This window comes from Carex rostrata, chromosome 18 (genome assembly GCF_964058835.1).
Source record: "Carex rostrata chromosome 18, lpCarRost1.2, whole genome shotgun sequence".
NCBI lineage: Eukaryota > Viridiplantae > Streptophyta > Magnoliopsida > Poales > Cyperaceae > Carex > Carex rostrata.
The window spans coordinates 5,206,582-5,233,413 of NC_135935.1; the positions used below are offsets into that span (position 1 = coordinate 5,206,582).

General features: G+C 33.9%; 2 protein-coding genes across 3 annotated transcripts in view; one reads left to right on the top strand and one right to left on the bottom strand.

Annotated features, from left to right (window-relative positions):
- The window catches only part of LOC144569228 (uncharacterized), a 50,718-nt gene extending 33,571 nt beyond the window's left edge, over window positions 1-17,147 (bottom strand). Inside the window, exons 1-18 of one of the 2 annotated variants that reach the window (XM_078319473.1) lie at window positions 16,979-17,147; window positions 16,727-16,799; window positions 16,580-16,623; window positions 16,343-16,385; window positions 16,086-16,271; window positions 15,604-15,693; window positions 15,099-15,164; window positions 14,041-14,085; window positions 13,865-13,938; window positions 13,694-13,758; window positions 13,430-13,496; window positions 12,946-13,059; window positions 12,511-12,584; window positions 12,318-12,415; window positions 11,915-11,971; window positions 11,771-11,839; window positions 11,597-11,650; window positions 10,938-11,357 (exon numbers count right to left, since the gene is read on the bottom strand). In XM_078319473.1, coding sequence (XP_078175599.1) covers window positions 11,292-11,357; window positions 11,597-11,650; window positions 11,771-11,839; window positions 11,915-11,971; window positions 12,318-12,415; window positions 12,511-12,584; window positions 12,946-13,059; window positions 13,430-13,496; window positions 13,694-13,758; window positions 13,865-13,938; window positions 14,041-14,085; window positions 15,099-15,164; window positions 15,604-15,693; window positions 16,086-16,271; window positions 16,343-16,385; window positions 16,580-16,623; window positions 16,727-16,799; window positions 16,979-17,058 — 1,365 coding nt within the window. In that variant the 5' untranslated portion in view covers window positions 17,059-17,147 and the 3' untranslated portion in view covers window positions 10,938-11,291. Of the gene's footprint in view, window positions 1-10,937; window positions 11,358-11,596; window positions 11,651-11,770; window positions 11,840-11,914; window positions 11,972-12,317; window positions 12,416-12,510; window positions 12,585-12,945; window positions 13,060-13,429; window positions 13,497-13,693; window positions 13,759-13,864; window positions 13,939-14,040; window positions 14,086-15,098; window positions 15,165-15,603; window positions 15,694-16,085; window positions 16,272-16,342; window positions 16,386-16,579; window positions 16,624-16,726; window positions 16,800-16,978 lie in introns of those variants that run through there. The other variant, XM_078319474.1, reaches the window with a different exon arrangement.
- Window positions 17,148-20,787: 3,640 nt separating this feature from the next.
- Window positions 20,788-26,403, top strand: MEE22 (maternal effect embryo arrest 22). Its single transcript, XM_078320340.1, has 8 exons — window positions 20,788-21,008; window positions 21,133-21,205; window positions 21,807-22,732; window positions 23,191-24,068; window positions 24,416-24,546; window positions 24,743-25,356; window positions 25,696-25,808; window positions 25,959-26,403. Exons 1-8 carry the CDS (start codon window positions 20,955-20,957, stop codon window positions 26,245-26,247), a joined length of 3,078 nt encoding a protein of 1,025 aa, XP_078176466.1. The 5' UTR covers window positions 20,788-20,954; the 3' UTR covers window positions 26,248-26,403.
- Window positions 26,404-26,832: the final 429 nt, after the last annotated feature.

Sequence of the window (26,832 nt, forward strand, 5' to 3'; positions counted from 1 at the left end):
TACACCCCTGGATTTTGAGTTTTAGTGGAGATCGGGATGTTTTGATCGACTTTGCCCTCCCCTGGAAATCACCCCTCCCCCCTCTGAATGTTTGAATTGTAATTCGGGTTAAATTTAGAGATAAAATTAAAATAATTATTTTGAATTATGATTGATAATTAGAATTATAAGTTAGAGAATCATAAATTATAAGTCAGAGTATTGAAAAGTATAAGTTAAAGTAATATTTTTTATCGAGTACCTAATTAGTAAATGAATTTAAACTTAATTAGCTATTTAAAATCGGTTCAATATTTTTTTGTTCCTCTTCTGATAAAAATCCTAGATCCACCCATTCATGCAACAGACCTAATTGACACGTACAGAAGCATGTGTTGCAATTCACTGCCTCTGGAAACCTTAATGCTCAAACAACATATAGGTTATGGATATGAAGTATTTCATATTCATAACTTCTAAAATCTAATTTTATTCGTAATCCATTCTTATGTGTTAAATATTATTACACATATTTGTAATTTAATATTAAATAAAATGATAAATTATATAATATTATCGAAATAAATAAATAATAATTTTGCTTTATTATTAGCTATTTTTTAAAAAGAAGGAAACTTTAGAATTTGGTGAAATTAGTCATTCAATTAGTTCAAGGCAACATAGAAAACTTAAATATTTAATTAGTTTTGGAGCTGACATATCAATAGTACTATTGTTGCTAATTAATGCTACCAATTGAAGGATCCGTATCCTCCCAGGTACCTGACTTAACAAAATTGAAACGGACGGCCCAGATATATATAATATCAACCGTTGCCGGTACTGAATGATAGAGGGGGCAGTATTATTTGTGCTTTGAGATTCGTGCCAAGTTAAAATTTTCAATCTTGGGCCGTCCGATTTAATTGTACTCAGTCAAGTAACCTGAAGGGATGTGAAGTCCCAAATGAATTGGTCATTATTTTTTTCGGTTTGACTAATTAATTTATACTTTAAACAGCCTATCTCACGCATGACGTCGCCACTTGAAAGTTTCAACGAATTAATTCATGCATCACTTCAGTAGTTCAGTGAAACACGGACATAATTAATTAAGCATTTAAACTGAACGTTAAAACTTAGAACAATTATATTACCCCCCCATTCCATTCCCGCACCATCTCTCCAAATTATTTTTATCTCATTTCAATCTCATTTACATATCTCACGATCTATGAAAAATTTTGCGAATCTAAAATCACGAATATTTTCTACGTAATTTTCTATTTCAAATGAGATCCATAATAACATACTTTCGGACAAATCGTTACAGAAGTATTTATCCCTCATCGTGCAAGTATTTATACCTATACAGGCATATGAAAGTATTACTATCAATTATTATAAGTATTTATACTGATATATGAAAGTATTAATATCAAGTATTATAAGTATTTATACTGATATATGAAAGTATTAATATCATGTATTATAAGTATTTATACTGACATATGAAAGTATTAATATCAAGTATTATATGCAAAAAAATACTTTCAAGTATAGGTATCAATACTTGCATGATGAGGGATAAATACTTCTGTAACGACTTGCCCGAAAGTATGTCATCATGGATCTCATTTGAAAGAGAAAATTACGTAGAAAACGTTCGTGGTTTTAGATTCGCAAAATTTCTCATAGATTGTGATAAATGTGAACGAGATTGAAATGAGATAAAAAAAAAACTCACCTCTAAAAACGTGCATGGTCCCCCATGTGATTTGAGATTCCCCCCCCCCCCCCCCCCCCACCCTCCATGAAAAAAACGTGCATGGTCCCCTAAATACTTTCGTGCTTAGGGATAAATATTTTTGTTCTTAGATATAAATACTTTTGTACGTAAGTATTAATACCTTATGAAAAAAAATGACAACTGGAGTTTTTGACATTTTGTGCGGGGTTAATTGCGGGGTGGGAGGTGCGGGGTTAATTATCATCTTCCTAAAACTTATTACGAAGTGAATACTGAAACAATAAAGCACATGTATGTACACACTAATTAAAGCATTTAATTAGTTGATTGTTTACAATGTTGATGACTGGTCAAAATAAAATATTTTACTTCTCAAATTATTTTATAGCAGTGATGATCACATTATAACAAACAATATAGTATAACATTGTCCTTAAATAATCACTTATTTAATTAATTGTGTTTACTAATAAAATAAATTAGAATGTACTAATTAATAATGGATACCTAAATTAAAAATACAAAGTCCCAATTAGGCCCAACTTAATTAAATTCTCTCTAGTGATTTTGGAGATTAAATCTTCAAACATATATACATTTGCAGATATTTAGTAAAATGAATTTATTACCCACAATAAAAACTTTCTTACTTAACTTTAGCTGCAGTCTGAATAAGATAGTTTTGTTAGCTAGCTTCTAAATTAGATGAAGGTACATGTACAAAAAAATTCATATGCTTATCCCGAAATTTTTAAAAATACCATTTCCAAAAAAAAAAAGACAAACCAAAAAAATCACTATTTCTAAAAAATTCGAATTTTGATGCATCCTTAAAATTCAGCTCCATTCACTGGGGACCGCAACTAGGGAATGCGGATCATTATTGGAGTCCGCATCCTCTAGATGTGGCCCCATTATTTTTTCTTTCAAACTTTGAACTTTTAATATGAATTCATTTTTTTTTCTATACGAATATAAAAGTTGGAATTTGAATATATTATAAATTAAATTGATTATTTTATTTTATAATTATTATTCACCGAAGACCCTAGAAGTTTATTTTCCGATAATCCTAAATTAATTTTTATTACAAAGAAGTCTAATTAAATATATATATATATATATAGAGAGAGAGATAGGCTAATATACAATCGATTGCACCACGCCTCTCGTGCAACCAAGTGGTTTTCCGATTTTTAAAGTCCAAATGATCAATCCGAACCGTTAGATGTGTTCTCCATATTAAAATCTGCTTGGAGACCAAATTTTACATTTTTTGGAATTTTTTTACTATTTATTAAGCCACTTTGAAAATCGCTGATCCAACGGTAGCTTCTGATTTTTACTGTTTGGCAAGCCACCGTTGGATCAGCGATTTTCAAAGTGGCTTAATAAATAGTAAAAAAATTCCAAAAAATGTAAAATTTGGTCTCCAAGCAGATTTTAATATGGAGAACACATCTAACGGTTCGGATCGATCATTTGGACTTTAAAAATCGGAAAACCACTTGGTTGCACGAGTGACGTGGTGCAATCGATTGTATATTAGCCTATCTCTCTCTCTCTCTCTCTCTCTCTATATATATATATATATATATATTTTAGATCAAGTGATTTTCTACCTAGCTAAAACAATAATAAAAAATTTTCAAAAAATGTAAAATTTGGTCTCCAAACACATATTAATATGGAAAACAAGATGAACGGTTCAGATTGACCATTAGGATTTTAAAAACTCGAATATTGAGCTGTAGCACCGTAGTCCTCTATGCTATCCATAGCACCCAAGCCTTACTCTCTCTCTCTCTCTCTCTCTCTCTCTATATATATATATATATATATATATATATGAGATGGGCTACGGTGAGTTGAGAAGTAAAGCGACTATTTTACTTCATGCTCATATTTTGCGATTTTTAAGTTCAAAACGTCGATCCGAACCGCGCGTTCATCTTGTTCTCCATATTGAAATGTGCTTGGAGACCAAATTTTACATTTTTTGGAATTTTTTTACTATTTATTAAGCAATTTTGAAAGTCGCTGATCTGATGGTCCAGAAAATTTTACTGTTCACAGCAAAACAGCAATTTTCAAAAATGCTTAATAAACAGTAAAAAAATTCCAAAAAATGTAAAATTTGGTCTCCAAGCACATTTCAATATGGATTAAACATCTAACGGTTCGGATCGGTCGTTTGGACTTTCAAATAAAAATACGGCGTGAAGTAGAAATGCATTTTACTTCGCAACTCACCGTAGCCCATTTCTCTCTCTCTCTCTATATATATATATTTTATAGTTATTTTTCACCGAAGAATCTAGAAGTTTAAGGGTCTTCTGAGAAAAATGATAAAAAAAATACAATAATATATAATATTATTAGACTTTTTTGTAATAAAAATAAATTTGACAATATCGGCGAATAAACCTCTAGAGTATTTGTGAAAAATAACCATAAAATAAAATAATATAGATATCTAATTGGACTGAATAAACTTTTGTCTTACTTAATCAGTGTGCATGGATAATTAATATATAAATCAGTGAGCATGGGTCAAAGGTTACACATTCAAATACTTCTCTTACACTTAATAAACTTTTGTCAGATTAATATATAAAAATTCTCTAGCATTAATTTCTCAACATCTCTTCCAATTAATCAGTGTGCATGGATTTCCATCAGGGTATTTCAAAACCGATCATATATCCAATGAGATTGAAGGAGATTTAGACTGGTAATTATTTGTAAGAATGAGACAATATCCATGAGGAATACTGTCGGCATATCCTCATGAACTGTCACTAATAGAAAAAGTACGGTTCTATTGTTATATCCTCGTGGATAATCACTTTATACTTTTGGAGATACTGTCCCATTCATAGTATAATTGTGCTTTTGAAGACCGCTTTTAGTCGTTTTGGTTAACTTTTTCTGTATGTGTCTATTGAAATTCAGTGACTTTATCTTCGTAGTATTATTTAAGAAAAGAGAGAAGTCCGGATGTTGTCTCCCCAATAAAACCCATCACCGAATAGTTACTGCACAAGTGCACATGCATACATCTGACATCATGACTTATTCTTTAGAACAAAAAAAAATCACATATCCACTTGCAGGGTTACATATACATTCATGTATCGAAAAATTCAATCCTCATCGTTGACATTTTTCTCCAAGTCACTGTACCCGTTGTCAGCAAGCTTCAATCTTCCTCTTGCATGTATAAATAGCGATACCTAATCACCAGAGAATTCTCATCAGCCCAAAAGAAAAAAAGAAAAAAAAACCTAGCTTGCACGTGCAGTTCTTATTATATAGAATGGGTGGCAAGATAGGGAAGCTACCTTTTCCGTATGAAAGAATGGTAGTAAGATCAGCTCGAAAAGGATATGTACTGGTACTGGTCGGAAAAGAGGCAGTCGAGGAGAAATTTCTCGTGCATGTAAAACAGCTGAACAATCCTAGTATGAGGGTGTTGCTAGAGTTGGCCGCTGACGAGTTCGGTTATCGGCATGAAGGGATTCTAAGAATCCTTTGTGATGCCGATTATTTTCGGGATACCATCAGCATCAAGAGATAACTAGCTCTCAAGTTTTCATTTTTATTGTTTTCTAGCTATGAAAACAAGAAAAATGAAAAGGCATACTAGCTAGAAGGATGACGAGAAGAAACAACTTAGATTGTAGTTCTACTTTTCATTGTTTTATGTTTTCTTTCTTTGCTTTGTAAATAAGCATGTGTTATTGTAGCCGACGTCGCCCAGTATCATACTTTCGTAGTAAATGTAGCGCGTGCAATGACTTTGAAGCTCCATTTTGTTAGACTTTAAACTTTTTAGGTTATGTTTGGTTGCTCTACTTAATTAAATCTAAAGAGAATTAAGTCGTATACTCGCTATATTTTACTCTTCATATTTTATATATCATTTGACAGTTTAAGTCATGACTTAAATTAATTCACTTGTAACAGTAAAATATTGAAAAATGAGTCTTTGTTTAATTATGGGTACTCAAATAATATACGATATGGGTCGAGTGAAGACATTTTTATACCCATACTCACTTAAAATTAGTGGTGCTACTCTTACCCATCATGTACCTAATTTCACAAAATATAAAAAATTATAATTATTTTAACCCATTTATATTTATTTATCCCATTATTTTAGAAGATATAAATTTTAATTAATTAAATGATTAAAAATTGTTTTAATAAATTTTATCATAAATTACTAATTAAAAAACTATATGAAACGTTAGATAAACTAATTTATCATTGATTACTAAAAAACAAAAATTATGTATAAATGTAATATAAATTGTTACATATAGTAAAATGTATATGTGAAAATTTCACATTAAAATGAATACCTGGAACTTTTCAATAATATATATCATATTTTATTTAAACATATTAGTGAGGTATTTCAAATATTCTATTTTCACTTACAAGAAAATGTGTCATTCAAAATTTATTTGACGGAAATAAATATATAATGTCAATTTCATAGTTTCAAATTATTTAGAAATTATTTTTGTCCAAGCATATATATACAAGTATTTGTACAAGAAATTAGAAACGAAACCTTAGTACAAAATACTGAGATTCATTAATGAATAATTAAACCATAATAAAATAATTACAATATTATAAATGAGTGATTAAGATTTCTAATGGACCGTTCTTTTATTACACATGGGACCCACGTTTTCCATTCTTATCCATTTTCTTTATTCTATTATTTCCTTATATATATATTATTATATTTTTCTCTGGAAACTTCTCACCCTGTACCGCTCAACCTTCTCTCCTGTACCGCCTAGCCTCTTCTCACTTACCCTATGGGAAACTCTCATTCCTCTCCAATATTTTGTATTTCTCTAACCGACTTAACATTTCAATTCCTCTTTCTCGTTGACTGGGCTCTTACAAACTAAATCATTGACTGTGTATGATCACTCTCTCTCTCTCTTGCTGAGTGTAAACTTTAAAGAAGGCGACACAAGAAGGAAATATATATGAGGCGAAGAAAGTTGGCCTTGGAAAACAGTGATGGTTGACCCTCTCCTTGTTTTGTAAGACCCATGGTATGAGAAGTCCTTAATCTTTTGGTTAATTTGAGTTTCTTTGAAATAAATCAATAGTGACTTAATTACTATTACTTGAGTAAAGATTAATTTAAGAAAACTTTTGATGTTCAGTTGTATGGGTACTATCTATTATATAGGTATATATTATATACATGTAAGACTATGAATATCAAGGTATAGTATATACAGGATTGAATTGTCTTTGTTGAGCTGTAAGGAACTTATATCACTGATTGAGGTTCCAATTTATGGTTTAGAAGTCAAACCTTGACTGTTTGTTATGTACCACATATATAAAAACAACCTTGTAATTGTGTAGTAACTTTCTTTGTTACTGTTACTGTTAATTACCTTTATAATGTATTTATAAGTAAGTTGAGGGTTCTTAATGCAATTTGATCAGTGGTAAGCTTTTGGTACCAATATAGTCTAGTTATTGGTATACTATTTTTAATTATAGGAATTTATTTATGAAGAAAGTAATTTACTAGTATGCTCTTTTAAATTAGATAAGCTAATAATTTAACCATGGCAGAAGACCTTAGAGCAAAATACCTTAATGATAATTTCTTGGCATATTGGAAGATATACATATATAAACTTAATTTAACTTTTGACTACAACAATACAGTTTTGATTTATATGTTCTACTTAGCATCACCACTTAAGTAGATTTCTTGCAGTGGTTTTCAATGGCAACCTAGATAAATTGAACCTTAGGTATAAAGACGAATTGAGATATATAGTAAAAGAGAGCACTTTGAAGATAAATACAAATCCTTGAGTTAAACAAATAGACCTCTTCTTTATTAACTAGAAATGAGGTTAATTTCGGGAAAATATAATCTGATATGATATCATGTGCTATGATGGTCAATACATGGCCTGTGCCTTATTTTATTTGCTCTTTATGTTTTTCTTCTTAATAGTATCAGTGCATACTAAAAGTTCTTTACTTTCATAAAAGGAATGATGATTATAAGTTATTAATTTTGAATTGGAAATTCTTTTAGACGTAGAATATGAACTTGAGAATTCAAATCGAATTGGCTCACCGGATGTGCATACTGAACGGTAACTTGGCTTCAATTGACCTTGGACCCTACGTTATCAGGTGCGGGGTTACTGGACTTGTTTGATATTACATTTTTAAGAATTAAATTGTTATTCCTTTGTCATGTCGAATGATTGTTTGCTGCATTATTTGAGATGTGTGAATCATGTGCATATCCCAATCAAATTATAACTGAATTTTGTGTGATATTGTTGACCTATCATTTTGTACGGTTTACCGTTTGTATGATTCTCCTATTCTGAATTATGAATGAGTCACCACAAGTTTATGTTTATGGAAATCTGTTGAGCTCTGCAAAGTCTAGGAGCTATAGACTAGACTTTGGTTACGGAATCCTTATGCGCATATGGTGAACGGCCCTCGCTAATCCCAGTACCGGTTGGGAGGGGGAAATCTGATTCTGATTCTGACGATGATTATGGGTGACTATAAATAGACGTCTGATTGATGTCATATCCAGTCTGGGACCGGAATGACAGGTTTGTTTAATGTGTTGAGAATTACCGATTCTGAGTTTATTGCATATGAAATATTATCTGACTATGAACCAGACTTTAATTAACGGTATAAGCCTAAGCACATCAGATGAGGGTCAGTGGATGGTATTGAGTACCGGCAGGTGTGGGTTTAGCGTGGCCACCTGTGTGACAAGTTGGTGGATCATCTGTTTGTGCTACCAGACCTAATAATCTGAGTTTAAGCCAAATATATCTCTGTTGAGCTTCATTTGAGATTCTGTGAGTTGAGATTCGATTGAATACTGTGATTGAGCATTTGCATTCACTTATATATAAACTGAACTGTTAATGTTAAGTTGCAAGGATTTAATTCTAGATATGGATTGATTGCAAGTCCGGTGGCCTGATTTTGGCAAATTCGCACTGGGAGATAATATTTATATTATTTCTCACCCCCACCCTTTGGGTTATTTTCAGGTTTATTACACGGATACGGAGAGACGGTTTTGGATTGCATCTGACAGCATAACCACATAATACTGAGGTTTTGGGTTGTTATAACTGACAGGATGCGGGAGACATTTCTAAAATATATAGTTTGCCGTATTATGTCAGATAATTTCATAAATATTGGGATTGTGGTTAATATGTAATGGTGTTATTGGTAATGCATATAAAAGATCTACTGCCTTACGTATATGTTTTAATAAATATACGTGGCAGGCTGTTATACCCGATTGGGGTGTGACATAAATCAATATGATTATAATAATAAAATTATATAGTTATATGTATAAATAAAATATCATGTGTAATTTTATATTTTTGAATTATCCTATAAGATGACATATACAAAATAGCTCTTACTTGTATTCTTATTCAATGAGCTAATAAAAAAAGTCTTATCCACACTCATACCTAATAAATTAATCGAAAATATCTTACCCATACACACCTTATCGAATACGATACAAATCGGATAAACGGTTACAAAAAATTATTGGCCCGGATTTTTTTTAAATATCATAATAATAAAAAAAATAAAAAAATCACCTCCATTTTGGAGGAATTCGAAAAATACCCGGGCTGCAAATCTAATCTACGGACTCAATTACTGGGGTCCACACAGACAATATGTGGTCCCAGACTGGAGTCCGCAGATTGAATCTGCGGCCCCAACAAAAACAATTTAGAAAACTTATTACTAATAAAACAGAAAATATCGATTTCAATGCCATAAAGTACAAATTAATATCCTAATTTATATTCTCCGACAAATATCTTACTGAAGACAGTTAGACAAGTTGTGTTATTATAAATTTCAGTCATCTCTATCTTTCAAAAGAAATTGCATAAATGGAGATGTTGCTGGTATGGAAAGGACTGGAGAAGTACTCTATCGATTTTCTGCAACATAATTATTACAACATTGTATGTCACAAGCTACAACTATCGTTGAAAAGAGAGGCCAGCTCAGAGGTTTGGCAAACTCGCCTGTTAGTGAATTACAGAGTATGAATTCTAGAGGATCAAGATTCGTTGAATAAAAGGGCGCTAGGCGCGTGAGACGCTCTAGCATCGATATCTATTTCTGGCATCAAGATTTCCCTTTGTATTTTATGGCATAGAAATCGAACTTTTTGTTTTATTTTTTTAATAAATTTTGTGTAAAAAAAAAGGTTATGGGACCGCAGATTTAATCTGTGGATCTAAGTCTTGGGGCCCCATTAATTGGGACCGCATATTGACTCTACGTCATGAGTATTCATGAAATTCCCTCAAAACGGAGGTGTTTTGGTTTATTCTTTTATTATGGTATTTAAAATAAATTCAGATTATTGACACCTCAAGATATAATAGATCCTACATACAAAATAAGTGCATAATAAATTAATCCATCTCAAAAGATAAAGCAACGTACTTTATATTAACTCAAATTTTATTTCATCTTGATTTTATTATATTCTTCATTTAACAGTTTAAATGTAAAGTGAATAGATTACTCTACATTTTGACTTCACAACAACCAAACATGATCCTTAAATCACTTCCCATATTAAATCCTATAGGTCTTATTTTTCTCTACCGCCGTGATGCTTTGTTTGGATATTTTCGCAGTTCTTTCGCAGAACCTCGCTTGTGACGTTGCATGTGATCAGACTCAGATTATCAAGACATTTCGACCTTTTCCTCTTCCTCCATTGGTTCCTTCTCAAATACATCACGAACGAGAGAAGCAAATTAACTTGAAACGGATAAGCAAAAGAAAGAAAATCGGAAATAAATATGCTGTGATCCAAAGGAAATGCAGGACCCTGTTATTCCAAATCCAATTTTCCATATTTTAGAATGTACGAATCTATTGAAAAATTGTTTTTATACATAAATCGTAAAATAAATGAAAGGTTAAATTTTGAATAACAGGGACCTACAATTCCTTGGAATCGCAGCAGATTTATTTCCAAGAAAATCTGCATCAGAGAGATGCAAGGAGTAAACAAGTACCTGACTCTATTGTCTTTAAAACTGAAAAGGGGAATTTATCCTCCTACCTTTATGGAAATTCTTTCTTGACTACAAGCAAATCAATAAAAATATTTTTTATTGACGAGACCAATAAGCCTTTCACATTCTCACCAAACTGAAAAGGGGATGTTAAAGCGCCCTGTTCAGGTCAGATCACAAATTTGAAAAGAAAACAAGAAAAGTCTAGCATGAGTTCCTAATCCCTAAAAATTCCCATGCCATTAAGCACATGCTGACATGTATAATGATATCATGGTAAAATGCCAGTTTCAGCGCACACAATTTGTCATCTTGATATAGACGCTAAACTAGAAAAGATCTTCGCCAAACAAAAATTAACAAAATCACATCAATGCTAAAATATGAGTTTTAATGAACACGCAGAAAAGCTGATGAAGCCTGTCAGTTACTTGTCAGTCTGTACTGCTTTGCTTTCCTGATTTTTTCTTCATAGTCCAGAAGGCCGCAAAATACCGAGTCTGCAAATTAACAACAAAAGAAAAGGCAAAAAGAAGATAAGACAGTAACTACTGCAATATCTTTTGTTCACAAATTCAGGAGAAATAAATTTCTTTTACTTGGATGCACTATATCATCCAAGATGTATGGTACAGAATACTAGAAATTGCAAGTAATCTTAGGCTAATTAGAAAAAATAATAACAACATATAACATTATATCATGTACATATAACAAGTTATTCAAAACTTATGCTTACTTGCATCAATGAACGGGTATTTGCACTAAAAGTAGTCTCTATCATTTTTTCGACCTACAGAGCATTTCAAAATATAAACACTCAATAAATATTAATAGAAACATTTCAAAGTATATTTACACAATAATTATTAATAGAATAAGAACAAATAGAGTTGAAACTAAAAGCCCACACCTCCAGTTCAAAACCATAGTTGAAAGCAACCTTTTTCACATCCTCTAAGCTGAGCTCAATTGACATTTCCTGATACAACAAATACTATTAAAAACAAACAAAAAAAAGGCAGCCTATTATAGATTAATGGAAGGAATTACATACATCTTCACCGTAGGAATCGGCAAAATGATATAGAAGGGGCCCCAAGTTTATCCATACCTGAATTTTAAGTTTTTCATATTAAAAAAGTTCAATGCTACAGATACAAATTTTTCAGAAAGGAATAATGAGCTATTGTGGATTACAGTATCTAGCACCAGCAATGTGCCGGTAATGGTGCATAACATCATGGTAGTGCACAGATGTTGAAGTAATTATTATGTTTTTTTGTTTTGTCTGTTTTGTTTAATTTGTGTTAATCCAACTTGAGATGTATGCCAGTAAAAAACACCAGGTGCCAGTATCTGGTGCCAGTGTAGATACCTCCTTGGGATTTCTATTATTCACTGCTAGGAGAAAGATGCAAATCCTAAATGAAGACGAAGGAGAATTTAACAAAACTTACCCCGCCATCTTTTAAAATTTTTGATATTATCTCAATATATTCAACAATGTTATGAGCTGTGTCAAGGAAGAAGCAGGTGACAACAGCATCCCATGAACCTATATTGAAAACCAAAAACTATGACTGAAACTGATATTATCATTAGAAATGCAGAATTTTTTTTATTCCTTTTTTCCATCCTCTCAAAATATACCCTCTTGGCTTTCATCATTATATACTTCAACAAAATCGCCACCACACATAGAAAATCCCTCGGTGATCCCTGCACTGCTTGATAAGGAAAAGGGAGCAATAATGGTTAATGCATTTTTAATACAAAAATTAGATGTCTAAAGAGTCAACATCAACAAATATAATCATTTTGTAATTTCACATAATTCTAGATAAAATACAGGTCTCCCAAGCTATGATATAGTATCACCCATACCAAGGGCAGAATACTAACCAGATTTTAGAATTATAAGTACACTATATACTAATAGCTCACAAAATTTCCATTTATATTATGCCTATTTTAGGTTTGCTCTGGGTAGCATGGATTACCATACAGCAAAAAAGTAGCATATCATGAAGATACAATATCTATGATAAATAATGAAACAGCAGAGATTCCAAGACAAAGAGGAACCTGGCGGGATGTATGTCAGGAAATGAAACAGGTCGAAGTTGGTCGTCGTCAGAAAGACTGTTGCAATTAGAATGGATCCATGGATATATTGTCCATTGGCAGGCCTCTCTAGCACTGATTTGTATGTTAAATTTTTGTTAAAAACAATCTTTGCAAAATGAAACAGAGGAAATTACCAAAAAGGGCTGAATGTCATATGGAAACTGAAAAACCTTAAATAATATAAATCTACAAGGAGAATTGTCATGAAGGTCCTTTGCTGTTTCTCAAGTCATAAAACAAGGCAAGGACAAGGGTTTGTATGTTTATGGTTTATATAATTTAGGAGAGTAGGGCATGTGTTATACTTCCCATCTTAGAAGAAAACATAAGCCATCTATAATTTTACAGGAGTGTACATGATATGTTAAATCTATGCATCAGCAAGAGCAGATGCTTCTTCAAAAAAGGAAAACCAGTTGGGAACTGTTATGCAATGACTTACTCATTCAGAATAAAACTCGAGCAAATCATCATGTAATAGGAGAACTCATTTCCTTGGCTCACAAACCCTATAGGCAAAGGAAGAAACAGACAATATTTAAGAGGATCTCCCATGCCATGAAAAATCTGAAGATTATCATATGGAAATTATTTTCTTCATTTTTCCAGGGTTTTAAATCAATAATTCCAGGTTTGTAAGGATGCTACAAACTGTGTAATTTTCAAAAAATTAAATAAATATCCCTTTTTGTCATTTATTTTTTACCAAGAGAAGAAATATCCAGAGCTAGCCTTCCCAATCCAGCACCTGGCACTAAACAAGAAGGGGGGCTGTAGAATTTTCCAGTTATTAGAAAATATGCACTCAAATTGTGATTAATCAACAGGAAATAAATCTTGTGAATAAGATAAATGAATGGAGGATTAGATATCAAACCGAGTGCGATTTGGAAAAAGACGATTCAGTTCCTCTAAAATAGGCTTATAACACTCATCACGTTCCCTTTGCCCCTAAAATTCATAATTTAATAAAAATCTGCCAGTTTAAATAAAGCATCATAACAGGGGCGTAACAGAAACTAATCATTTGGTGAATTTGAACTTATCTAGCACCTCTTGTGCCCAGTCTCTCACAATGTTCCTTATGATACATCTAACCTGAAAACAAAAAAAATTCTCAACACCAAGAATGGGGGGTGATGATGTTTCTTGTATCATTAAATACTTCCATGAAATTATTATCATAGATATTACCAGTGTTCTAAATAGTGCGCTATAGCGGCGCTATAGCGTTTTTGGACCCAAAACGCTAAGCTATACAATTAAAACACGCTATTTGAGCTACAGACGCTATAGCGGTAATAGCGGTCCGCTATAGCGCATAGCGTGTAGCGCAAATAGCGCCCGCTATGCAACATGCTGTTTTTTTTTTCTTTTCAATTTATATGGGCTTTAAATAAAGGCTCAGATTGGATTTTAATCGTGATTTTTTTTTATAATTGACATACTAAGCTTTATATTAAATTATTAATTATTATTTTAATAAAAAAAATTATTAATTATTAAATGAGATCAAATAAGGAAGCTACAGCGCGCTATGCAACATGAGCTGTTTTTTTTTTCTTTTTTTAATTTATATGGGCTTTAAATAAAGGCTCAAATTAAATATATTAAGATATTTCTTGAAGTAACAAAATGATACTTACTATATGGTAGTTTGAATATTTTGAATAGATTAAGATAATTAATTATGCCATGATGTCTAGGTTATTTTGAAATTTAAATAGAAAAAAGATAGATTATGTCATGATGCTAAATATATTTTGAATAGAAAAAGATCGATAGTTTATGATATTAGTAATACTATGGATATTTTGAGTCGCAATTTGGACTTTGTATTGGTTCAATATGAATACTATAATTTTTTAATCAATTTGATGTTATTTATTATTTTATGAGACTTATATAATGTTGATATTTAGTACAAATATATGATATAATTTTTATAAAAATAAAAAAACGCTATGTGGCATAGCTTTCGCTATAGCGACGCTATTCGCTATAGCTTTTTTTTTCGGCTTCCCGCTATGACGCGATAAACGCTATTTAGAACCTTGGATATTACTATAACAAACTACCTGTCACTGTTATTATCAGAGGTTATATTTTACCTTGTCAACATCAACTAGAGGGACACTGAACAATGAAGTGTGACTCTTCCGATCACATGATCTAGCCTGTTTAGATATTAGAAAGTTCATTAGAACATCAAGATACGAAAAGACCTGAAAATTCGCAAAACATCATATATTGCTAGCAAAAGAAGAAAAATCTATATGCACAGGTAAAGCACCACAGGTGTTCCTTATAACCGAAGTTTCCAACAATTAAAGAAAATGCCCCGAGCTTCTTTACTATTCTCTCTACTTTGAAAAGAGATAGTGGAGTAGTATTGGTATCTTTTTTGGGAAAAAAAAAATAGAAGGTAATGAGAGGATGGGGGTACTATATAAGATATTTCTCATTAAATGATATTTTGAGGTTTCACTGGGGGGCCAGATTAAATTTTCCAAAATATTGACATGGCCAATGTAGTAAAACTATGCACCGCACTTTTGATGAAGTTAGAAAAGGTTGAAAAAAAAAAAAAAGATTGGAAAATATAAACTGACTTACTTTTTCACCCTCGTTACATGATTTATCATCACAGGTCAGACCTACACATCTACGTGTAACAGACTTCAACGAGCACTCCGCATGTGTTTCCTGTTTACTTCACCCAAGATCAACTTAACAAACAAAAGTGTGCAACTGAGTTCAAATTGATCCAAACTAGCCTCATTTGACCCTCAATTAAAATCCCTAATTATGGATGACAATGGACAACTAAAACTCAATTGGGCCTCCCTTAATTCCCGCACCTCAACAAATCACTATCAATAAATCCTGATTTTCAATTTGTTAAGTAGTGCAGCATCACTACATGTTCAGTTGGAAAAGACCTCAACAGGTTTCACGTTTGTGCTGTAGTAAGAATTCCAATTAGAGCCCAAATAACAAATTAATTTCCACAACAAAATCGACCCCAAATCCCGAACTGAAAATAACACCAAAAAAAATTCACAAGAATTAAGTTTAATAGTAAAAAGAACAAACACCTCTTTATCAAGACATGAAGCTTCCGGCTCATTAGGAAAGTTTGATGATTCGCTTACACTAATAGTGATGTTTCTCCTCTCGCCAATAGGAGAAATATCAGAGGGAGAATGTTCATGTGTATCCCTTGTATTGTTGACATGATCTGGTTCAATATCTTGGCTCATTTCAAATGGAGGCTCAAATGCCTACATAGTCATGATTGAAATCAGCAAAATAATTGAAGAACAAGATATGCATAATATTATGTACTACATACCTGAAGCATATTCATGATGAAAGATGTATTCATGTTTATACACCTGAAAAGTATAAAGCTACTTAGATAATAATATTAATGCACCAAAACAGTGTCCTTTGTTTATTAATACCATTAGTGCTACAATAACAGTGCTAAAAACTTTCCCCAATGTTAATAATAATTTGGTACTTTTAGGGTGGTATTTTTTTTTTACAATAGATAAAAAGAAAGTGCCAGTACAAAAGCATTGCATACCATCTAATTCTCTGAAACTTTAGGGGAAGATGGACGAGAAGAGCCTGCACAGCAACAGCAGGAAATGAAATTTATCAGTTCAACCCCCACAAAAGAAGGAAAGAATTTAGAAAACCATTTCTTGAACCAAATTTTATGTTGTTTTACCTTATGAGCTGGTGGGAGCCTCTTGAATGATCTTTCGTACCTCCTGACATCCTTTTCAGCAGCATCCGGGTAACTAACAGTATTTGCAAAGTATAAAATCAAAAAGAAATATATTCGGAAAAGAGATACGAGAAATTGTTTTCTATTGTTTTCTTAATATCTTCTTTTGAAGTAGAATGGTGACACAACAGTTAATCCTCGCTAGAAGTATTCCAGTTAAATACTGAGAGATAGGAATCAGAGACGCTATACTTCAGATAGGCGCTGATTATACGACCAAGGGATTGGATTTCAAGTTCTTCTTCTTCCTTAGTGTATTCACGCTCCCCCATTCTCTCCGTCTCTATCTCCTCTCTCTCTCTCTCTGTCTCGGTCTGTCTTTTGCCCCTCTCTGTTGTTCAATTTGGGGAGAGGCAGTCGGAACGCTATCCTCTGCGGAGCTGTGTGGAGTCCGTTCGTTTTGATCGGACGGACCAGATCAGATCTCAAAATTGATCTGGTCCGTTCGATCAAAACGAACGGCCCAGATTAAAAGCTCCGCAGAAAATTCTCAGCAGAGGATACTCTCCGACACCGGAGACCCAGGGAATTCGTATCCTCTGAGATATCTCAAACTTTGCGTGACTTTATGAAAAATCCCAGCCGTTTAAATACGCTCTGCACAAATCTCAAAGCACACATAATACTGACCCTACACCGCCCCCGAATAGGCACCAGACACGTCAGTCACGCAAAAGTTTGAGATATCTACGCACTCAGACCCGAATTCGTATCCTCTGAGATATCTCAAACTTTGCGTGACTTTATGGAAAATCCTAACTGTTTAAAGACGTTTTGCACGAATCTCAAAGCCCACATGACACTGACCCCCTACATCACCCCCGAATAGGCACCGAACACGTCGGTCATGCAAAAGTTGAGATATCTCAGATGATACGCGCTCCTCAGATCCGGGGGGAGTGCGTATCCTCTGAGATATCTTATATTTTGTGTGACCGACGTGTCCGGTGCCTATTCGGGGATAGTGCATGGGGCCAGTATTATTTAACTTTGAGATTCGTGCATACGCATTTGAACGGTTAAGATTTTCCATTAAATCACGCAAGATACGAGATATCTCAGAGGATACGAATTCGGGGGGAGGGGAGGCCTTCTCGTCGTGATCCGAGAAATTTTTTTGTTTTTTTTCTTTTTGGATCCGAGAAATCCATTCACCTGAGGTAACATAAAGTTAAATTTTTGATCTGGACTGTTCAATCTGCTTTGCACGAATATTAAGGGCATCCGGTGCTTTCCACTTCGGACCAGGGCCGCCGGACCAATCCGGAAGGTCCGGATCTAAACCCAAATATTATGTTACCAAGAGGAGCGGACTCTGATCCGCGGTTCATGTGCCAGGATTCCAGGAACGCCCAAATTTGATGACCGTGCATCGTTCTCTGTTGTTCTGATTGTTTAAGCCACTTGATAGTGTGTAAATTCGTATAGCAGATCTCTGTGCTGCATGTTTTACTGGAAAAATTTAGAAACTTCTAATCGAGTATCATTACCAATTACCATCGCATCTCCTCAAACTCGAGTCCGTATCTCTGAGATATCTCGAACATTGAGTTAATTTACCTCTGATCAGAATGGCAGCGTGAATTCACAAACGTGAAATGGAAAAGAAATTTGCATGGCATTTGTGATCCGTAGTAAAGATTAAAGGTAAGAAATTCGATTTGATAGAATTTGAGGACGAAAAAATGACTTGGTGAAATCATATGAAAAGTGGAGATATTTGACGAGAATTGATTTTAAACTGTGTTTAAGACTCAATAACTCTGAATTCTTTTTTCTTCGTACTTTTTTTCATACATAATTAAGATATAGTGCTCATATGCACTTTTTTTTATGGTTGCTGGCTTAGCCGGCAACAATTATATTGATAAAAAAAATTAATTACAAGATCTAAATAACGAAGAAGAAAAACATAAGCCAAATAGATGTAACAGTTGATCACTCTAATTTCCTATACACTGAGTCAACCATTGGCATCTCTCATATTTATTTACATCTCATTGTGTGGCTATTCATCTGTCAATCTCTAGTAGTAGTATCATAAATCAGGCGGCCCACCTGCTTTTGTTTATTTGAGAACAACCTTCTATTTTTCTCTCTCCATAAGGCCCATGTCTCTGCCGCCCAAATTCTGTGGCTAGGGTTTTACCTGTGGCCACCCAAACTCTACCTATTACATCTCCTCTGTGTGGTGAGATGTTGTAATGCGCCAGCAACCCTCTCCAAAAACGTGCCGTGTATACATAGTTCCACATTATATGGTCCATGTTCTCCACCATAGCCATATGACATAGGTGGCAACCCGTTGGCACCGTACAACCTCTCGACATTAGGACCCTCTACGTTAGGATTTTCCGATCGAGCATTAGCAAGATGAATATCCTAACCTTCACAGGCAACTTGATTCTCCATAGCCTTTTGTGAGTCACCGAAATAACTCCCGTGTGGTGCAAGGTTATGTACGCCGAAGAACAGGAGAATGCCCTCGAGGGTGTCCACTTTCACACCATGTCCAGTCCTAGCTTTTCCACGGAGTACTTGTAGAATGGCAGTAAGTTAGTCAGATCTCTGAGGAAAAACGATTTGTCCATTCTCAAAGATTCTATACTCGCGGGTACCTGTCAGCCATATAAGGCTTTCACAGTTTGAGACCATAAGCTGTCCTACTTGTTTTCTACTATCCACAACCATTTGACAAGCAAAGCTTGGTTCTGGCAGGCGAGATCCATGATCCCAACCCCTCATTTTCCTTTAGGGAGCACATTTTTTCTCAATTTACCAAGCAATTTATACTTTTACATAACTTATTACCTTTCCACAAGAATTTTCTTCTTATTTTATCGATGTGTTTGACCACTCCGACAGACAGAGTAAAGGTGCTCATATGCACTTAAGAGGAGAAAAAAAAATTCAATTGGATATCCCTCATCTTCTCAACTTTGCATTATTTTGTATTACTATCAATAGTGTACTCTATTATAAATTTTTCATATTAATTTATAATCCTAGTTGCTAGATTTAATGGCAGTTTTTGTAAATTAAGTAAAAACGTAGACTTTTTTATGTGCTTCTAAACAATGAATTCTCAATCAATACTTGAAAGCTTGAAGCTTCCGATAAAAAAAAAAACAGTTTCGAATTAAATCTTCTCTTCTCTTTTCTATTAAATTGAATTCTATCCTTGTTAGTTTTTATTCCGATTAGAGTGTAATTTAAACCGGTGCCAACTTTTTTTTCAGGAGTGAGTCTATGGTACTATGCATATTATGATTTGTTATCGTGCTACGGCTCTATATTCGAGTTTTCAAATCCTAACAGTCGATCCGAACCGTTCATCTTGTTCTCCATATTAATATGTGTTTGGAGACCAAATTTTTTATTTTTTGAAATTTTTTTACTATTTTTTTAGATTTATTGAAAATCACTGTTTTTGGATGGTCCAGAATTTTCAGATCAAGTGATTTTCTAAATATCTAAAAAAAATAGTAAAAAATTTTCAAAAAATGTAAAATTTGGTCTCCAAACACATATTAATATGGAGAACAAGATGAACGGTTCGGATCGACCGTTAGGATTTGAAAACTCGAATATAGAGCCGTAGCACGGTAACAATCCGTGATATGCATAGTACCACAGACTCACTCTTTTTTCAGTGCATATTCAGAATGCACAAGACCACTATCATTGTGTTTGTACAAAAAATTTAAACGGTTAAAATTTTGAATGAATATCTATCTTTCGAAATCCAAGCTATAAAAATATGCAGTGCTTAATTAATTAATGAAGTTCAATAAATGTAAAACTGACAGCAATATTTCATCATTTATCAATATTTAATAGAAACTGAAAGACCTTTCAATTATCAAAATTAAAATCTCCACTAGTACCCTGGTAAAAGTTTTGCCCATTATAGGCCCGGTTGTTTTAACTAGCCCAAACTAGAAGGCCCAAGTATGATTGAGGTGCTAGAATGTATCTGCGTAGAAGTGGTCTGCCACGTGGGAATAGAACCCTCGCCAATACTACATCGACGGCTCCACCGACCCGACTTCCCTAAATCCTAACCAGCCGACCTCCTTCTCCTCTTCGACCGATGGCAGACTGGAGAACCTCTCTTAAACCCTAATTCGGACCATTGCCCCCATTTCCAAAATCTCGATCTCTCCTCATGGCTGCTGACGTGTCAGTTCCCTCTGGTCCCTCTAACCCTTGCTGCGCCGAGGTACCACTCTACTACTACTGCTGCTTTCTGCTTCGATTTTTTTATATTTGAAAAAAACATAGCTGAATTTGGTACAAATTGCGGTAACTTTTGTTTCTTTTTTTTTAATTATTTGCGTTGTTAGGTGAAAAAGAAGTATGAAAAGCAGAAGGCAGATTTGAAGCGGCTTTTGGAGCTGATTGAGCGTGAACAAAATTGTATGCCCAATTTTTTTATGTATTTTTTTTTTTTTTCATTGTGATTAATTAGATTAGATGTGCAATATCCTGTTACATGTCAAAAGTGGTACAACTTCTGTGGTACAGTATATTTTGGGACTGTGTAAGGATAGATTTGTATGTGCACTGAGTTACAATAATATCCTGCATCCGAGGAAAGTTTGTAGTACAGTCTTTTTAAATTGGGACCTATGGTCAGTCCTCCACAACTGAATTAGGTCTGAGACCTTGAGTGAGTACATTGGATCTGATAGGGAGGGTTTGTTTTGGACGTATCCAATACATATATTATCGGATTATGGTATAAATGGATTATCTGAGTAAAATAATTTCTATCGGATAAGGAGGATTTCTTTCGGACTGATAATTGAATCAGTTGTGAGCCCTCAAGTGAGTACTTTGGACCGAATAGCGAGGATTTTTTTTTAACGTACCGATACAATCTGATCCAAGTACGGTATAAATGGATTATGTGGGTAAAATAGTCGGTATTATATTTACTAGTCGGATGTAGTACAATTTTTGTTCCCTTAACCATTCTGTGTCTAATTATTCTGTTCTTTGGTTTATCTTTTATCAGCGACTAAAGAAGAGAAATTGAAAACTAAATTAGAGAAAGAGGCTAAGAAAAAGGAGATAGTCATCAGAAAAACTCTTGAAAATGATATTCGTGAATTGAAAGCTCAGATAGCCTCTCTTTCTCAAGAAAATAAAAACCTACCAGGGGCAGACAAATCTGGAGACCAAGTCGAGAGAGTTAAAGAGCTTTTAGAGGAAGAGAGAAAGAGGACACTTTCTGAGAAGATGAATGCAGCAAATGCATGGAACTTGCTACAGATAGAAAAAGGTAAGGTTGAAAAAGAGAGAGGGCTTGTGCAGATGGAAAGAGCAAGGGCAGCTGAGTTGAGTGCTTCAGCAGAAAAGGTAAAACGTGAATTTGGAGAATTAAGGGGCCAATCAGCAAAAAGGGTTGAAGAAGAAAAGCAAAAGGCAAATAGAGAGAAGAGACGAGCTGATAGTGAAAAGGCCAAATTAGAAGAACAGAAGAAATATGCTGAGGGGGAGAAGAAAAGAGCATTTGAAGAGAAAAGCCGTGCTGACAGTTTGTTGAAGAAGTTAGAAGAGGAAAGAGAAACAACCAAAGATTTATTGAAGAAGTTAGAAGAGGAAAGAGAGAGGACCAAAGATTTATCGAAGAAGTTAGAGGAAGAGAGAAAAGGAAGGAAAGATTTTAAAGCCAAACTTGCAAAGGGAAGTTCCCAGAAACCGAAAGGTGGTGTGTCTGTCAAAAAGGAAGATCTCAATGTTAAGCTTTTGAAAGAGAAACTTAAGCTCAGAAAAGCACAATTAAAACATGTAAAAAAGATTTTGAAGTTGGAGAAATCAAAGAATAATATAATTAAGCAAGAGGTCAGCCTCCTTAAGCAAGATTTTATACAAATATCAAGCCGGTTTAAGGTACTTGATTCACATCTCAACATTGGAGGTACTGGTGACTTGGCAAAGGTTTGTATTTTTACCATCTTATTTTATTTTTTATTTTTATTTTGCAAAATCTTCAGCTTAAGCTCATTTTTTCACTAGATAAAGTGTTTTGGTCTTTATTTTAGTATATTGAAGGAGTGCAAAAATTTGTCAGAGGTTTGATCACAAGCATCTTGAAATAAACTAGACTTGAATTGCGGTCAGCCTTGTCATATATATGCACAATTAAGCTTAGAAAGGTTTTGTAGGTCTCTAATATGGTTACTACCTAAGTACCTATCATAATCCAATACACACACATATATATTGATAAAGCAGGGAATTTAAAATGTAAAGAGCCTCAGGTGATTTTGTGAAAGGTCAAAATGGAGTGCCTGTGCTTCGTCTCTGTCAGTGTGCATGTGTTTTCATTTATTTTTAAATTATGATTGGTCTATTAGATCTTAGCTGTTAACAAGTTTTTATTCAACCTTACTCAGGTCATCTTTAAACTTTCTGAGCCAGCTGCCCCACTTGCAGTTTCAACTGACCCTCATGTTTTCTTAAGACAAGGTGTGGCCCACTACATGTCGAGACAGAGCCAGTCTAGGCCAGTCTCAGGTATTAGCTCTGAGTCATTGCTACCAAATCAACAAAGTTTTGCATTAAGTTCTGACAAAAAGCTCCTCATGGGCCCACAGGACAGAGAAAGAGATGCTTCAGTTTCATCCCCCCTTCTGTTTCAAAATCAGAAGAACACAGAGGCATGTACAAAAAGTTCACTTGAACCCTTGAGCCGTAAAAGAAAGAGGAAGGAGAGCTCGGATCCAATAAAAAAGGTGAAAATTCAAAATGTAAACAATCATTTGAATTCTGAAGTTGTAGAGTTTGAGAAGAAGGTTCGTGAAGGTGGTGTTTTGAAATTGCTTGAATTTGAAAATGAAGACCTGGAGAAAAGATTTAGGTCTGCAATGGAGGGGTTCCTCTCACCAAATTTGCCTCGAATTGCCCCTCGTAAAAATGTTAAAGTGTCTTATAAAGGGGATAGAGATAATTTGGAAGGTAAAGATGAAGATGAGCATTTGATACCACAATTTGATTTGAAGAGCAGATTGAATTTGATGGAGACCATGAAAGCAGATGAAGAAAGACATGAGAGATCTCGGTGTTTAAATGGAAATGGAAAAAAAATTAAGGGTGCAAATGAGAAGCATTCTCATTACTTCTTGATTGTATTCTCAAACTTGAGTGAAAATACCATAGCAAGAATTGGAAGATTATGGAAAGAGATAATTGGTGAAGATTCAGGTGTTTCTCAGATGAATGATTTTTCTGCTAGGGTGTTACAACATGCCTCAAAATCTGAAGTTACACCAGAGTATGTTTTCATTTCTTTTATCTATTTTTGATTTTACCTTTTCAGGAACAATTTGGTTGGGTATTTGGTTGGAATAAATCCTCTGCTCTTGTTGCTCCAATTTGGAATTCTTTTAGGAATTTGTGAAGATCTTTTTACAGAACTCTTGGGAGAGAATTTTTTTATAGAACATCTATTCATTTCTAAAAATGTTTTAACTTTCCCCGACAACGCAGACCAAATAAATAGTTGGAGCCAGTTAATCCTAATTCTCATTTTGTGTTCTTCCTTAGTCGATAGCTTCCTTTATATGATTTTAGTGTGATTATTTTTCATCAAGTTCTTATTTTCATGGGAATTTTATGTAGGGACAAAATCTATGTCATCTGCTCATTGTTAGCATCTGAAGTATGCCGGGTACTGATATCACATTCAATAGGTGTTTCCAATTTTGATGTTGATAAATATATGAGCACCGTTGCAGAAGAAACTTGCTCAGGTTACTCTTCACTTTTTTTATTTATGATTTTTGCAGTTCCATGTAACTGTTGAAAACCTCCTTTTTTTAATAATTCAAGTACTAGTATAGGCACTGGCTTGTTTGTCTTTTGTAGCATAAAGTTCTTTGTTTAAATTAACGGTTTTTTAGGTATTTCTATTTACTTGTGCTAACTGAATGGTTTTTTTTTGTGCAGTTCTATCAGAAGAAATGCTTCAGTTTTTCATAAAGAATAATCTCCTAGAAAATATCACCTCCCTCCTCCAGGATTTTCTCATTTTCAAGCAAGTTCTTGTTTACAAAAGTGGAGATTTGTGCTCTACCATCTCAACAAAAAGTCAGTTCATTTCAAGTTGCATCATATTCGCCTTGATTTGTGCAAAAACAAACCAATTAGATCTTATTCGTGGTACAGCCTATAAAATTCTTCTCGAGGGTAAAAGTGATATTTCCCATGCTTTAATATCTACCCACATTTTTGCAAGCATTTGCGGAGAGAGATTGTTTGGCGATAATGAAGAGAGACTTCTTCAAAATGCATTATGCTGGGTTGTGTACCGTATTGAGCAGGGTGGTACCCAGGATTTAGGGTTTGCACCATGTCAGCAGTGTCCTTTTAAAATGGAGGCAGCTGGTGCTGAGGGGTTCGTGGATTTTCTGTTGGATGAATTAGAAGCTTGTTCTCTACTGAAGAATCAAGAACCACATTTTATGTGTGGTGAGCATTGTAGTACATATATGGCTGAGAGAAATAATCTGTGCTATTTCACAGAGATTGTTTCTTTGCTTGAGCTTGTCGGGAGTTACATGGTATGTACTTCTTTTGCACTCCTTAATTTTAGGAAAAATGGAAATGTACTCTCTTAGTCTCTTTATGTGGAAACTTTGAAGAGCTTCTTTTTGAGTTTTGACCAACTCTTTGAGCCATTTATTGTTTCAATGATTGAAAATCAGAAAAAATTATAAAGATACCTGCTATAACATAGATGACCTAAGAGACTGCTGTGAATCTGGAGATAATTTTGCTGCTTTTATCTTTATGGGGGAGTTTATGTGTGAAGGCAGGAATTTCATGTTATTTTTATATTTAGCTACTGTGACATGGCTCCTAACCAATGATCTCTTTTATTTTTTGGATACTATTGTTAGGCATGGGAGTGTGCATACAAGAAGGTCGTTCATCGTCTTTGGAAGATACTAGAGTCGTGTGGGCATGAAGAATCAGCAGCTTCTATTTTGGTGCTAATTGGCCATTTGTCAAGGTAACCTTTCAGGCAAAATTAACAAGTAATATTACAGAATTTTACTAAATTGCAGTAATTATTACTGGTACAAATGGTGGTGCTTTTGACCAGAAGCCTGGTCTACTAAGGACTACTAGGCTCTCGCTAACTTAATTTTCTTTATATCAGGTCTGTTTTGGATGAAGGCAGCTACAATCAGAACCAAGTGTCAGAGCTGAGAGAAAAATTGTCAAATTTTATCCAAACAAAAGATAAATTTGGACTCGCTGTTCAATTTGCATGTATCAGTGCCTTGCTTAATCTTATACCATTGAATGTGAAGCAGATATTGATGGAAGCAGATGATCTTTCATCTGATAAAGGTCAATTCTACCGGGAAATTTGTCAAATAAAAACCTGGTTTTCTGGGTTGAGCAAGGAACAAAAGGGTGCATTTCAAGCCTTTTCATGGGCTTAATAGTTGGTCATGTGGTGGAAAGATTGTCAATTTTGTAGCTTGTATCTTTGATCATAACTTTTTTCTTTGTTAGAAAATATTTTGTTGGTAGAACGACCCTGATATACACTTTGTTGCATGTCAATCTCGATGATTTATCATCATTTTTGCCAATTATTTTGATTCCATATATATGATAATTATGGTCAAGAAATCATCAAAGAAAAGTTATAACGCAGTATGATTTAATGTGTTAGAAAAGTATTACACTGGATAAAGAAGTGTGCTGCATGCCTGCATTAAAATAAGTTTGACGACAGAGCTGTTTGGTAATGTTTATTTTGTGGCATGAAAGTATGTAACATCTTTTACTGTAGTAAAATGGAGAAATTATACGTAATGTCCTTTTTTATCAAAAACATATTTTTTTTTTAAATATAGAACAAAATTCCAAAAAATATAACAAAATGCTTTTGTGGACCCACTATTCCTCTCTTGCCCCTTCCCTCCCACTACTTTCTTTCTACTCCTCTTTATTATTTGTTCCAGTAAAAAATACAAATGTGATCTTTTTAGATATAGAAAATGAGAATGAGAATTTGAAAT